The sequence below is a fragment of the Lathyrus oleraceus genome, chromosome 5 (genome assembly GCF_024323335.1).
Source record: "Lathyrus oleraceus cultivar Zhongwan6 chromosome 5, CAAS_Psat_ZW6_1.0, whole genome shotgun sequence".
Classification (NCBI taxonomy): domain Eukaryota; kingdom Viridiplantae; phylum Streptophyta; class Magnoliopsida; order Fabales; family Fabaceae; genus Lathyrus; species Lathyrus oleraceus.
In genome coordinates this window covers 235,174,764-235,188,888 of record NC_066583.1, presented here as the reverse complement: position 1 = coordinate 235,188,888, position 14,125 = coordinate 235,174,764, and the positions used below count along the sequence as shown (strand labels likewise).

At 35.1% G+C, this 14,125-nt stretch overlaps 1 protein-coding gene across 2 annotated transcripts; it reads left to right on the top strand.

Annotated features, from left to right (window-relative positions):
* The first annotated feature begins 1,444 nt into the window (after positions 1 to 1,444).
* LOC127083312 (uncharacterized) lies at positions 1,445 to 13,595 on the top strand. Of its 2 annotated transcripts, XM_051023619.1 has the most exons (18): positions 1,445 to 1,951; positions 2,022 to 2,554; positions 3,364 to 3,460; positions 3,674 to 5,052; positions 5,658 to 5,957; positions 6,205 to 6,573; positions 6,663 to 6,734; positions 6,859 to 6,939; positions 7,243 to 7,277; positions 7,389 to 7,476; positions 7,552 to 7,701; positions 9,004 to 9,195; positions 9,287 to 9,366; positions 9,468 to 9,537; positions 9,626 to 9,727; positions 11,740 to 11,845; positions 12,753 to 12,840; positions 13,251 to 13,595. In XM_051023619.1, exons 1-18 carry the CDS (start codon positions 1,615 to 1,617, stop codon positions 13,444 to 13,446), a joined length of 4,275 nt encoding a protein of 1,424 aa, XP_050879576.1. In that variant the 5' UTR covers positions 1,445 to 1,614; the 3' UTR covers positions 13,447 to 13,595. The 2 variants fall into 2 exon arrangements, with proteins under 2 accessions (XP_050879576.1, XP_050879575.1); XM_051023618.1 differs by having other exon boundaries at positions 3,364 to 5,052.
* Positions 13,596 to 14,125: the final 530 nt, after the last annotated feature.

Below are 14,125 nucleotides of genomic sequence, written 5' to 3'. Positions count from 1 at the left end.
TTTAGAGCTATGTCTCAAGGTATTTGTGAAGGATTGCGGATCCCTAGAGTCCTAGAAGAACTTAAGATTAAAATTGAGCTTCCATTGAAATTGTACTTTGACAGTAAAGCTGCTATTAGCATAGCTCATAATCCAGTTCAACATGACAGAACCAAGCATATCGAGATTGATCGACACTTCATAAATGAGAAGTTAAATGCGGGAATCATATGTCTACCATTCGTGACTTCAAGTCAACAAATTGTGAATATCCTGACCAAAAGTTTGGTAAGGCCTACTTTTGAGTATTTGATAGACAAGTTAGGCATGATAGATATCTATGCACCAACTTGAGGGGGGGGGGGGGGGTGGAAAATATATTATTTCCGGTTTTATTATTGTCTTTAATAATACCTTTATTTTTCTTTATTCTCCATTAATATTGGAAAAAATAGATAAAAGTTGTAATATTTTATTTGTCAGTCTTAGGCTGATTTATATAGTGAAGATACAATTATTACAGACAAGACTATATGCAATTAAAGAAACACAATAACCAAAAGAGTCAAAACTCACCCGCTGGAAACACAACAATATCAAAAGTCAGTTTTTTGCACAACACTATATGAAACTAAAGTTTTGAAACAAAACATGACAATATCCAAACTCAGCTGGTTACTGTCATATCAGAAATCAGTAGCATAAGAGTGAAAAAAAATAACAGAGAAGACATTGTAGTGCTAACAACAAACACCAACTGTAATGTTAACAACAAAATCGCACATGATAAGCAACACAAACAAAGTAAGCAACACATTACAACATTATATGGAACTAAAGTTTTGAAACAGAACATCCATGTAGAGGCTACGTTGTGCGTTGCGAGGAAAAACATGGAAATATCGAAGAAGCAAGATTCATTCAACAATGAAGTTCCTCATAAATCCAAAGAGAAACAACACACAAACACACAGTTGAAGATGATAGTAATAGGCAAATAGGGTTTGAAATGTCATAAAAAGGTTTAGTAGTTGGAATGTCATAAAAAGATTTTGTAATTTACCTCTTGAAGCTGAAAAAAAAAAGTATTTGAGTTGATGTTGTAAAGGTGAGCGTGAAAGGTGAAAAAGTGAGATTGAAAGAGAGAATGACAAAGAATGAGGTTGAAATGAGTAGTAGTATAAGAATGGAGGGAAAAATTTAGGTCCACGTGGCATGTTGGGATTCATTGATGAAGTTGAATAAATTAATGATTTAACATTTGATAAAATTGATCTTTTTAGTGAAGAATAGTAAATGTCATTAAAGAGTAATTTTGGACTAATATTGGTATGTTATTATATTGAATAGATAATTGAAAACTATTTGAAAACATATCACCCCACTATTACTAAAATCAAAAACCCAAAAAGAAAACTAATATAAATTTTATCATATGCATTTAGCTCAAGACCATATAAACCAATAATCTCTTTATTTAAGATACATACTTGAGATAAAGGGGAATTACTAAACCAAACACAACGGGAATTCTTTTTGAAACCAACAAGGATCACTCAATAAATCATTTTCCCGCACAAAAATTTTCAGTAAGCATTTTTGTGAGAAGACAATAGAGGGAGAAGAAAGATAGCTATGGCATCAACTGAACCTTCCAACAACACCGAAACCGAAGAAGAGTCAGATGCGTTCCACAGGAAAAGGGCACGCCGCGTCAGCTTCGCCGACAATGAAATCACCTCCGTCCACATCTTCCGTCCCGATGACGACCACTCCACCTCCTCCTCCGAGGTTCCTCCCGAAAATTTAGGTCTCTTCCGCGAACTTGGTGGAGACAGCGACGATGAAGACGCCGAACGCAACCGAAACCCCACTGAGGAAGCCGCCGATCACAGGAACTCTTTCCTGCAACCAATCGGCCCCCCCTCTCCCGGCGGCAGCAGCACTAACCTCGAAGACGAAGACACTGATGGTGAGCCCTAATCTCATGTAGCTAACTGTTTAATTCTTAGTTTCAAAATTCTCACAAATTCATTTTGCAGATGATGAATTTCGCGGCCCCGTGTCTACTGATTTCATCAAACCGGGACGGTTATCAGACTCGGGTGTCTCAGATGACATCACCATGGATTCAACAGCCTTTTCCATGCATTACCGGAGTCTCGCCCGCTCTGATTCCGGGGATCTCAAGACGCCGACTAGGTTTGACGCGACCATGACTACACCCGGTCAAAACAGCGACACTTTGGGTAGTTACATGGAACTCACGGACGGTGAAAAGAAAGCACCTCAGTCTCCAGTATTGAGGAGCGGCAGTGGGGACTCAGATTACATGAGCATAGTGGGACAATCAGAAACTTATGATTATGCAAGACTCTCTCCTGGGTTGGTTGCAATTTTGGCTTATGGAAGCAAGGATTTGGATGGTGTCTCCCCATTGGGTTCAAAAGCCACACATTCACCAATTGCAAATGATACTGGGGTTTTATCCAACTTGGAATGTTCAGTTAATTCTCCTGCTCGTCAAATCACTCATGATACTGCAGTTGCTTCGACTTCTGAATCTTCAACCAAGGTTCAAAATCTTTTAAACATTCTTTTGTTTTTCATGATAGCCTAAAGTTGTTACATTTGTTCAATGATTTCTAAGGGCAAGGACCTTGTTTCTACTTAAACTTTGTCTCATGGTCAAGTCTTTATGAGTGAAAAAACATAAGCATTGTGTATGTCAATTTATATGAATTGGAAATTAGAATAGTTGGGGAATACTGTCTGAAAGGCTATGTTTGGATATTTTTAAAGGAGCGGAGCCTAATGGAAAGGAAAGGAGCAAAGTGGAATGGAGCGGACTAGAAGTTCCATTCCACCATTGCTTGGATATTTTAAGACGGAACAAAACCATTTTCTCATTCTGTCCAAATCGGAGGGTAAGAAGATGGTGGTAAGTGATGAAGTGAAATTAAATAAATACCACTCCAATCCGCTCCCCTCCATTGGATTTTAACTAATCCAAACAATGAAAATTTATTCCATTCCATACCACTCCATTCCATTGCATCCCCTCAATCCAAACAAAGTTGAAGATTTTGGAATTAAAGATCTTGCCTTTTGCTGGACTAGAATCAACTTGGGTTCTATTATTCTTGTTGACTGTTGTCAGTTATCCCATTTTAATTGTTTCCTTCAAAGTTTATTTTTTTCCATGTTAGGGTCTTTACTTTTTAGTTAGTTGCTGATAGTTATAGTAATATGTCAAGTTGTAGTTGTGCATGGTTTATGATGATACTACTGTGGCCGCGGCTATCCTTATACATGCTATTACTTCTGTTGACTTGTGAAAATGAATGGTAGTAGTAATTGATAACCGATATTTGTTTTTCTCAGAACACTAAGGAGTTTGTCAATGATGCAACTCCGTTAGCTTCTAAACAATTGGACTCTGCTAAGGCTAATAGAGGAACCCCGCCAAAGATGGACGAAGGTGATAAGTTAGATTTGGCTGCTAAGTATGAACAGGGTTTTTGCGAAGTCCCTGTAAACGAGAGTAGTTCTAAAGACAGGGGACAAGGAACTGACACTAAACATAAGTCTGATCAGAACACTAAGGAGTTTGTCAATGCTGAAACTCCGTTAGCTTGTAAACAATTGGACTTTGCTAAGGCTAATAGAGGAACCCCACCAAAGATGGATGAAGGTGATAAGTTCGATTTGGCTGCTAAGTATGAACAGGGTTTTTGCGAAGTCCCCGTAAACGAGAGTAACTCTAAAGACAGGGGACAGGGAACTGACACTAATCATAAGTCTGATCAAGTTACTGGAAATCATCCCATACACGAGTTTACAGCATTGTCACATTCTGCAAATAAACTACTATTTGTGGGCTCTCCTGATTCATTTAGATGTACTGGAAATATAACACCCCCCTTAGAGGAATCTGGTTTGCCTGTGGCCGAGGTATGTGTCGCAAATAGTGCAACTTTGTCGTCCATAGGTAAAAGCATTTCAAAGTTGAAAACTCCTAAGACTACTCCCAACACATCTACTCTCGAAGAAGGAATTGACAAATTGAAACACAGGTTTTCAAAAGACAGGAGACAAGGAACTGACACTAATCATAAGTCTGATCAAGTTACTGGAAGTCATGTACACGAGTTTACAACATTGTCACATTCTGCAAATAAACTAGTGTTTATGGGTTCTCCTGATTCATTCAGATGTACTGGAAATATAACTCCCCCCTTAGAGGAATCTGGTTTGCCTGTGCCCGAGGTACATGTCGCAAATAGTGTGACTTTGTCGTCCATACGGAAAAGCATTTCAAAGTTGAAAATTCCTAAGACTACTCCCAACGCATCTACTCTCAAAGAAGGAATTGACAAATTGAAACACAGGTTATCAAATTACTCTCCAGGGACTTCTTTATTTAGTGAAAGAGATTTTGAAAACAAGCAGGTTGGAACTCTTACCGCTCCTTTGGAAGAACAGCCATTTAGTTTAAATTTGGAGAATAACATGCATCGAAGTTTGATCACTACTGATGATCATGTTGTTGATTCTTTGATAAATATTAGCAAGTTGAGCCAAAATACAGAAACTGTGGCCATCAAAACGGATGAAGAAACTGTGGCCACCAAAACGGATGAAGAAACTGTGGCCACCAAAAAGGATGAGGAAAAAAATTGTTTGGTTTCAGCCAATGTTTCTGACAATGATAAAAATCTCAAGCCTGTGGATACTGGCGCTTCTCCCTTGCTTAAGACTCATATAACAAGAGTTGCAGATTTTGACATGGCTGATGGCACAGCTGAAAAAAGAAAAGATGAAATTCTAACTGCTATGCATGCCAAACCTTTTTCTTCTCCTGTAAAATCATTTGACCATGCTTTATCACCATCTGTAGAATGTCAAAGTAATCGCCATGGTGAGTTGAAGCAAATGGAAATGCAGAATGAGTATGTTAATAGTGGTTTAGGACAAACCATTGAATATGACCGACGGACTGTAGCCAAAAAATTGGATTTGTCTGGTGTTGGAAACAGCGAACAACCTAGCTCACCTTTTGAGGATGCACAGGTTAGCAAATTTATTAAAGTAAAATTAAAGGAAGTGACTGTAGTTTTTGTTTATAATTCATGCAAGTTAAAAAAAAATGTATCTGAAACCTTTGCATATCCTTATTACTTTGAGGAGCATTTAGAATCATTTGTTAAAATGATAGAAAAGGAATGTTTATGTTTGATTCCAAATATGGATATTTAATTCATCTCCTTTATTGGTTTGTTCTCTATGAGTCAATTACAACAAACATAGATGATTGATTGGTGCATTTTTATTTAGATGTTTAATCTATCTCCTTAAGTACAACACCCCCACTTTTTATGGTTGTGTTGTAATATTTCAGCAGAGTCAAGTTTTTCTAATCATTAAAATTGTAAACCCTACTTCAGTTTTCCTATTTTGTCTAGACAAGTAAAAATTGTCATGGTTATGTTTGTTTACAAAATTAACATTTCAACTGTTGCAAAAACATATTATGTATGGGTAAAGGTGTGTCTCCACTGAGGTCAAAACATCACCTCCAGTGGAAGACTAATTCTTATTTTATGATGTTGAACAGGCTAGTTCTGTGCTTCTGAATTGTTATTGATTTAACCTGATTTAATGCTTGGATGATTTAGGGGGCATTAAAGGGAAAACTGGGCAGGAGTCCTAAAAGATTTCTAAATCTAAGCAGCCCTATTAAAGCAGCAACAACTGTGTTGCCCTCCCTGCAAGAGACTCCCAGTGATATCCGTGACCTGTCTCACAGGATTGATTCTGATGGGCATGGTGTTGATCTTGATAACAACTACCATCGGACACTCCAAGCACCTCAGAGTCTTACCAAAACTGGTATCGAGGTTTCTTCTGGGGGAAAAAGGGAAGCTTCCGAGATATTAAGTAATGGAGACAATAGACAAAAAGGAAAGGTTTCTTCCGTAAGTATAATTATATTCCGGCAAAGTCAAGTTTTTCTAATCATTAAAATTTGCAAACACTACTTCATTTTTCCCTATTTTGTCTAGACAAGTAAATATTGTCATGGTAATGTTTGTTTAGTTACAAAATTAAAATTTGATTGTTGCAAAAACGTAATACGTATGGGTAAAGATGTGTTTCCACAGAGGTCAAAACATCACATCCCGTGGAAGACTAATTTTTCTTTTATGATGTTGAGCATGTCAGTTCGATGCTATCCAAGAAGCAACAACTGTGTTGCCCTCCCTGCAAAAGCCTACCAGTGATATTCGAGATCTGTCTCAGAGGTATAATTTTGATGGACATGGTGTTGGTTTTAATAACAGCCACCATCCGGAATTCCAAGTTTCCCAGAGTCCTCTTACGAAAACTGGTATTGAGGTTTCTTCTGGGAAAAAGAGGAAGGGTTTCATATTAAGTGATGGAGACAATGTAGATAGGATAGGGAGGATTGACAGAAGTCCAGAGGTTCATATGCGTGGGAATGGAGATCTACCATTTGTTTTGGAGCAAACACGTTATATGAGAAGTGAAAGAGAAAAGTTTGGAGATCAGACGTGGAATGATTGGGACCAAGTATGGATTACTGCTTTCTATTAATAGTTAGTTAGAACTTAATTGTTTTATTGTGTCTCTTAAGTCATTACTTTTCAATTATCTTGTAGATTCTACCAAGATTCTCAACCAGCACAGAACAGTTGCTTTCTCCGTCGTTTGCTAAGCTAAATTTGAGATCGGTATGTTCTAATATATGGTTGTAACTTGTAGAAGTATAACATAATAGCATGCAGAGAAAGTTGTGAAAGTTGTTGCTTACTTTTTATCATAGCTATTTATACAGTTTTTGCTCTCAATATTTAGATTGGCATGCTGGAGGATATTTTGGTTAATCTGCAGAAAGTTAAGAAATGGGATATTCTGTCTTCTGAAATTCATTCTCAGGTGTGTAGATTAGATAATCAAATTTAGTGCACTCCACTAGTTATATTATATCGCAAAGAAGCTTATACTTGTAAATGATTAGTACATATTACTTTCTCTAAAGACAATATCTAAGAGACTGTTTTTCCTTAGAGAGCATTGTCTGTTTCCTATACTGACATTTGAAAATGAAAACAATGCTTTAATTTTGTAATTAAAAGTGAAAACAAGAAATGAAAACAAATATTTTTCTCAAAATCAAACTTGGCCCTGTTCATAATTTCATGTTTCTTATTGACATGATTCTTCTTTTTCTTTCCAAAGGAATTTGCAGATCCTCAAAATACCCGACACAAAAGGTATGTATATGCTCTTAGACTAAGTCACTATGTGTATTATGTTGTTTCATACACAAATTTATGAATTGATTTTTCATTAATGGTTGATAATGTTGAGTATTTCTTTTGCAGAGTTGTGGAAGTGAAAATGTTGCTTTTTAATATTGTATATAAGAGGGCCAAGCTACAATTAATGAATGTTAAGCGTGACAGATTACTGGTATCCTCTCTTGCACATTAGTATTGGTATTTAGCAGCACTTACTATTGGTGATACAAACTTTCGTTATTCACAGAAAAAGGCACAACAGCTGAGTTCTGGGCTTCAAGAGACTCAGATGATAAAAAATTCAATGCTATGTTCTGCTCAGGGTGGACCGGTTGACATTCAAGCTGATGATAGTCATATCAATACAAGACTTTTTGATTCCCAAGGAAACTGTCAGGTATGGTTCTGTGTTTTTTTAAAAATGACCTTGTGATAATACTAATAGCTTTAAAATTTCATGATACACTTTCCATGTTATAACTGATCTTCAAACCTTGTATTGTTATTGGAAATACATCGAAGAGAGAATTACTGAGTTAAGGTTACTGCTTTTTCTTCATCTGATTTCACAACAGGAGGGGGTTAGCGATCTCTGCCTATTTTTAATTTGGATAAAGACTCGACATTATATTTAAAGCAATTTTAATTTAAGGGTACTTGAAAAATGAAAAAGCCACATTCTCTCTCCTTGTACTTCAATTCCCTTGCCATCCAACGTGACAATCTATAATGGAATATACTTACATACAGAACTCTCCAACCACCATGTGTCTGAAATTTTGTTGTTAATGGAATCTTGGAGCTCAGATCTGCAAAAGGGTTACCATATCAAACTCACATTAATACAATATTGATAAGTTGTTACCTCAATTCGTGATCAGTTGCCGAATAGCGTAAACAGCGGTGCTATCGCGCTATTATATCGAGCATTTTGATGAATCTGCCACAAAAACCACAATGCTATGCATATTCTTCTATAAGGGCTGTAGCAGCCGCTCTAACAGCATTTGCACTCACGATAGTAAAACTTAAGAGTCACAGTATGTGTGCTGCACATTAATCATGTGCACAATAATACTCAACTCTCAACATTCCTCTTTAAGTTGGTACGTAGATGTTAATCATGCTCAACTTGTTACAAAAATACCATACCTTAACCTTAGCGAATATACCATCTAATTATTCTAATTTGTAATTATTACTCCCTCTGTCCCTAATCTTTGGTCCTTTAATTTTTGGGCACACATTAAGAAATAATAATGGTAGATGACTTTACACCATTTTACCCTTAATTCATTAAGTAAAAGTAAAATTCATTTAATGCATATTTTTGGTTCTTGTAAGGATACAGAAGGAAAAAAATCATTAGTTGTATCTTGGTTTCCTAAAAGAACCAAAAATTTGGGACAAAAATAGAAAAACCTAAAAGGGTGAAAGGTTAGGGACAGAGGGAGTAATTGTTTGAGTGAATCAGCAATTTTGAAATTCAGTTTCAAAATGATCCACGACTTTATACTCGCAGTCATATTAAATTGTCTGATTCAAAAGGACTGACATGAAGGTATATTCTCAATTTCATAAATTAACTTTCAAAATGATCCTTAAAACTTGATTTTACTAAAATTTATAATGATCCTTCAAGATAATGTTATGCCGTCCTATGCGTTTTAATTGGCAATATTTTATTGGTTAATGTTAGGTTTCTTGCAATAAAGGGATGGAAGTGAGGCAGGAGCTTGAAAGTTTGAATCAGAAAGCAAAATCTTTAAGTGAATTCTTTTATAGTCACTGCAAGATGGAAGGGGATCAAAGCTGTACGAACATCCTCAAATCTGTTCCTGATTATTTGGAAAAGAGAACGTCTTATAAGTTGGTTTTCCAGAAATTGAAGGTTGCTCGACTTTAAATATGGTTCTTATCTACGTACAAGATAAGATTTCACTTTCTGACAGACAACTTTGTTTCTACTATTTGTTACTCAGTTGTGGGATATTGAAGATTTTGAGCGTAAGGATGATTATCACCTAATAACTCTCAACTATCGCGGATATATCATCCAAAGGTTAACTTTGATTTGTTTCTTGCTTTAAGGATTGGAGCTCCAGTGTATCTTTTGTAACATTACTGAATATGCAAGTGCCTATTTACTTTGATGGAATGTAGGTTCACAGTAAATGCTGGTCTATCAAGCATTATAGTATCAAATAGCTTGAATGATGTGAATATTGGAAAGGTAATTTGGCTGGCAATTCTCTGTTTTGCTATTATATTTCAATACTCATACCTTACAGTTTTCTAATATGATACATTTCATTTTTCAGACCTATCCAAATATGGATGCTTTCTCTGCATTTCTGTTTGCTTTAAATCCACTTACCACTAGCAAATGCACAGGTCAAATCAGTATGGCACAAGAAACACAAGTAAGTAACTGTTTCTTGTGCTTATTTTATTGTAGCAAGTTTGTTTCATTTTTTATTTCACATTTCCTTTATTTTTAGAGGAGATTACCATATTCATTAAATCATCAGTTACAGTGAGGGGGTTCTCAACAATGTTTGTGGACTCTTGGTGCTTAAGCTTGACATTCAGTTGTGGTTGTTAATAAAAAGGAAAAGATGAAATTCAGAAATATGAATGAATCTGTGTCTCAATTACCGGAGCAAAAATCTATAGACCAGAAAGTAATTATACAAATTAGAAGTAACTTAATTGTTTTAAGTACTAAGTACAATGATTCTTTCTATTTCTAATCAATAAAATGTTCTTATCTACATTATTACGTGTATTCGAAAGTTGCAAGTTGGAGCATATAGGCATTATAGTCAGAATTGCGATCTGGAGTGTAAGATCCGACACTTCCATGATCTAGCTAGAAACGTTTGAATCGAGTGATTTTTCCGTTCCCGCAAAGTTGTAGCATTAAACATGAACTCTTGGGTCGGGTGCGTGACCTGTTTCCTAAAAGCCTGGGTTAAAGACCCTAAATCTGCTCTGTGAGAGTGATGCCTGTTATTCTCTCTCAACTATCTATCCTCTGTTATCCTTTCCATTAAGGTATACAATGGGCTAGTCTCATTTTCTTATGAGTTGTGAGTTGACGTCTCGCATATTCCCTCTTGAATAGTTTTTTAAATTAATAATCACTACTAAATATAAAATAAATATTAAATTTATTAATAAAAAATGATTATAAAATAAATCTGTATACTATTATTTGAATATATATATATATATATATATATATATATATATATATATATATATATATATATATATATATACACACACACACATTATCATATTTTATATTAAAATATATCTTAACATTTTTGGTAGGGTCTTACAATGCGTGTTACTCTCCGGTCTCCATTGGCCCAAACCAGAATTCAGTTATGGTTTTGGAGTTTTTGACCAGGTTTCAATAACTGTACTTATTGAATTAGTTGTTCGCTATGTTCGCGGGCAAATAGACCATCTCCTATGGTGTTTTGCAGTGATGGGGCGCTATTGGCAACATCTGTGCCGTGTATTGCAAGAAAGAGAGCAGGTTAATGGAGTCAGGGTGTCATTTTTGCCCCCTTGCCTGTTGTTGGCTCATCATGCTCCCAACACGGAGAGGGATTTGTTATCAATTACTCTAGAGCACAAAGAAACTTATTAGATTGTGACAACCTTGAGGACATGGTTGAACTTCAATTTGGCAATATTATTAGTGTTAAGATAGAAAAGAAAGTTGGTTAATTGTAGTTAGGCCACTGGGTTAGTAAGAGGGGATTTGTTATCAATTACTCTAGATCACAAGGAAATTTATTAGATTGAGACAACCTTGAGGACATGGTTGAACTTTAATTTGGCGGTATTATTAGTGTTAAGATAGAAAAGAAAATTGGTTAATTGTAGTTAGGCCACTGGGTTAGTAAGAGGGGATTTGTTAAATACATTAGGGATTGGAAGGATTGGGAAATCATTAGTTAGATTTTATAGTTTTATGTAAAAGGAGAAATCATTTGTGAATTATTGTGAAGGAGAAACCCTCCTATTCTCCATTTCTGCTTCAGTTTTCAACAATACACTTCTATTGTCAATATTAATGAGGAAAATACCCATGTAATAATAAATGAAAGATGACATTAGTCTTGAAAAATTATCAAGATATTTTTAAATGATATTATGATATATTTCATAGATATTCTAGTAGGGTTTACTCATGTACGATTGATGAACACGGGCATCTAATACTATAGTATAGAAATGTAGCATGGTTCTATATCTTCCCATCCCAAAGGATATTTGTATCGACCTACCCACCTAAATTTCCATGACACTATCTCCAGTAATCTTTTCTATTATCCTTTTGCTTTCTATTTTTTGGGCTCAAAGTTTTCTTTTACAACCTCATAGTGTGCTGTAGCTGACGGGCTATTTTATGCAGATAACGGGTTCACTTTTAAGTAATTTGCTAGATGTGGTTGAGGAGGTTCAGTTAGCTCGGATGGAGATTGGAAATTTGATCGAGGCTAAGTTCAATTCTCAGTCGGGTTAGCAAATTTCATCTCTACTCTAAATTTTATACTATGTGCTAATGTTAAAAACATCAAATGGGGGCAGTAATTGAACCATTGAAAGAGTGTATTTACTAGTTCAACTCCAACCATTGTTGAACTGTTGATAATGAACTACAATATATATTATTAATAATATGTTATATAATATATCAAATACTAAACACACATATACAATTATAAGAAATATAGTTAACTTAAAACCATACTATATGTCTTGCAAAACAAAAGTTAGTCAATAATAAGAGGCTAAATAATATATTTGAACCAAATGCATATGTAAACCTCATTCAGCAGTCTTGGTAAGTTTGCATTAAGCCTTTATTCAGATAAATAATTATAGAGTTAAATATGTTTTTAGTCTTTATAAAATCATGATTTTTCACGTTTAGTCCTTATGAAATCTTTTTACAAAGAATGGGCGCTTCTAGTCCTTCAAAATAGTCCCTATATAAAACAAAATTAGAACCAAAAGTGATTAAAATTTATTTAGAGACTGAATTTGAAGGGGCATGATTTATAAGGAGTATGGACTATAAACATATTTAATCTATTATGATATATTTGATTGGACTAAAAGAAAGAAAAGGATAGTATTGGTTCAAGCGGCTTATAATGAAGATACCTCCGTTACCGCATTTCTGGTTGTTTTTTACTAAGTTGACCTGTTCTCACTGGTTTTGTGATCAGTCAGTCTTTTGAGATTGAACAGACAGGGTACTTGACTAGTTCGTTGACTACCCCTGGCCTTTTATTATCAAAATGGCCGATCCAGCCTTTAATTTTTCAAAATTATAATATGAATGTTTTATCTGCATAAAATCCTTTTCTGACTTTAGATAAGCAGGTAGTTCACACTGTCTATTTCATACTGGTTTTGCAGTTCATCAACTTGATTTGCAGCTATTTTTCATTGACTTCCTTGGTGGGAAGAAGGTGCAAGTGATTCTCAATATGACATGCTTAAAATGGTAATCCTGCAAATTTTTAACATTAACCTTTAGTGTTTTTTTTTTTCCGTTGCATGGTTAATTCTTTGTTACTAAGTATGTCTTTGCTTTGCTGAAAAATTATGTTTTTACAAATAATTTATTTATTCTATGTTTGATTTGAAAATGATCATGGAACAAGACAATACATAAGCCATAAATCTTGAATTTTGTTACTAACGAAATAGGAGACAACTTTTGTGTCTTATGCTCATCATCCAAAAGTAAAAATTATCCCACTCTTTCTTCCTCTTCATAACAACTCTTTGTTGAGTCATCTCTTCTCTTCCCCAACCTCTTAAATGTGGTGCTATCCCTGCTTGAAGTCTATTTTTCTTGGTATTTGCAACTTGTAATTAAAGGTGTACTGATTTATCAAATGGTTTGAGCAGCGGGGCCTATCCTGCAGAGGTTCTTCCATCTCAAATATATGATTCTGCAGTTAGTCGGGACCAAAAGGCTCTTCCTTCGTTGCTTGTCGATGAAATAAGAACTGCAGCTGAGAGTGTGGGTGTGGGGTATTCAAGAATCATTCGGCTATGTAGGTGTATTTCCCAGGTAGTTCGGGGTTGCACCCGAGGCATATGATAATGTCTAATTGCCTTCACACGTTGTAAATTTTGGGTGGATTGTATATTTTCACATCTTGTGACGAGTAGTTCTCATGCAGCATCAAAACCATTCACCAATTTTCCAATGATTAGTGCTGCAATAAAATAATTCAGTTTTTTCAGATATGAAGTTCTTTGTGACATTTTGCAAGCTTTAACCTATAAGTATTTTGTTGTATTATTCAACTCTAGTATTTGGTTATCAGAAGATGATTCAAAATGTTAGATGCATGATCAGAAGATGAAAACCTGTGTGTATATTTCTTGTGAGCATAACTGAGTTTAGAAGGTTGGTTTAAAAGATTGGTGTGATATTCGAAAGATATCTTTTGTAAAATATTTTCAGCTTAAAAGTGTAAACTATTTACATATGATTTTTTTTGGTTAGAAATATCGGTAAAGTTGAATGAATCTTAGGACAGAATTGTGAATGCAATCATTTTTCTTAAAAGTATTTCAAGTACTCTCTTTATACTTTAGAGTTGGAAGTAGGAATATCTAGGATGATTCAATCTTATATCGAATTTGCGCAAGACCAACGAAAACTTGATTTGTAGCTTTGAAATTTGTGCAAGAGGATATTTGATTTTGTTGTGATGTTTTTCTAAATTCGGAGTGATGTATTTATAGGTTATGTATATGTTCTTTCACAAGGT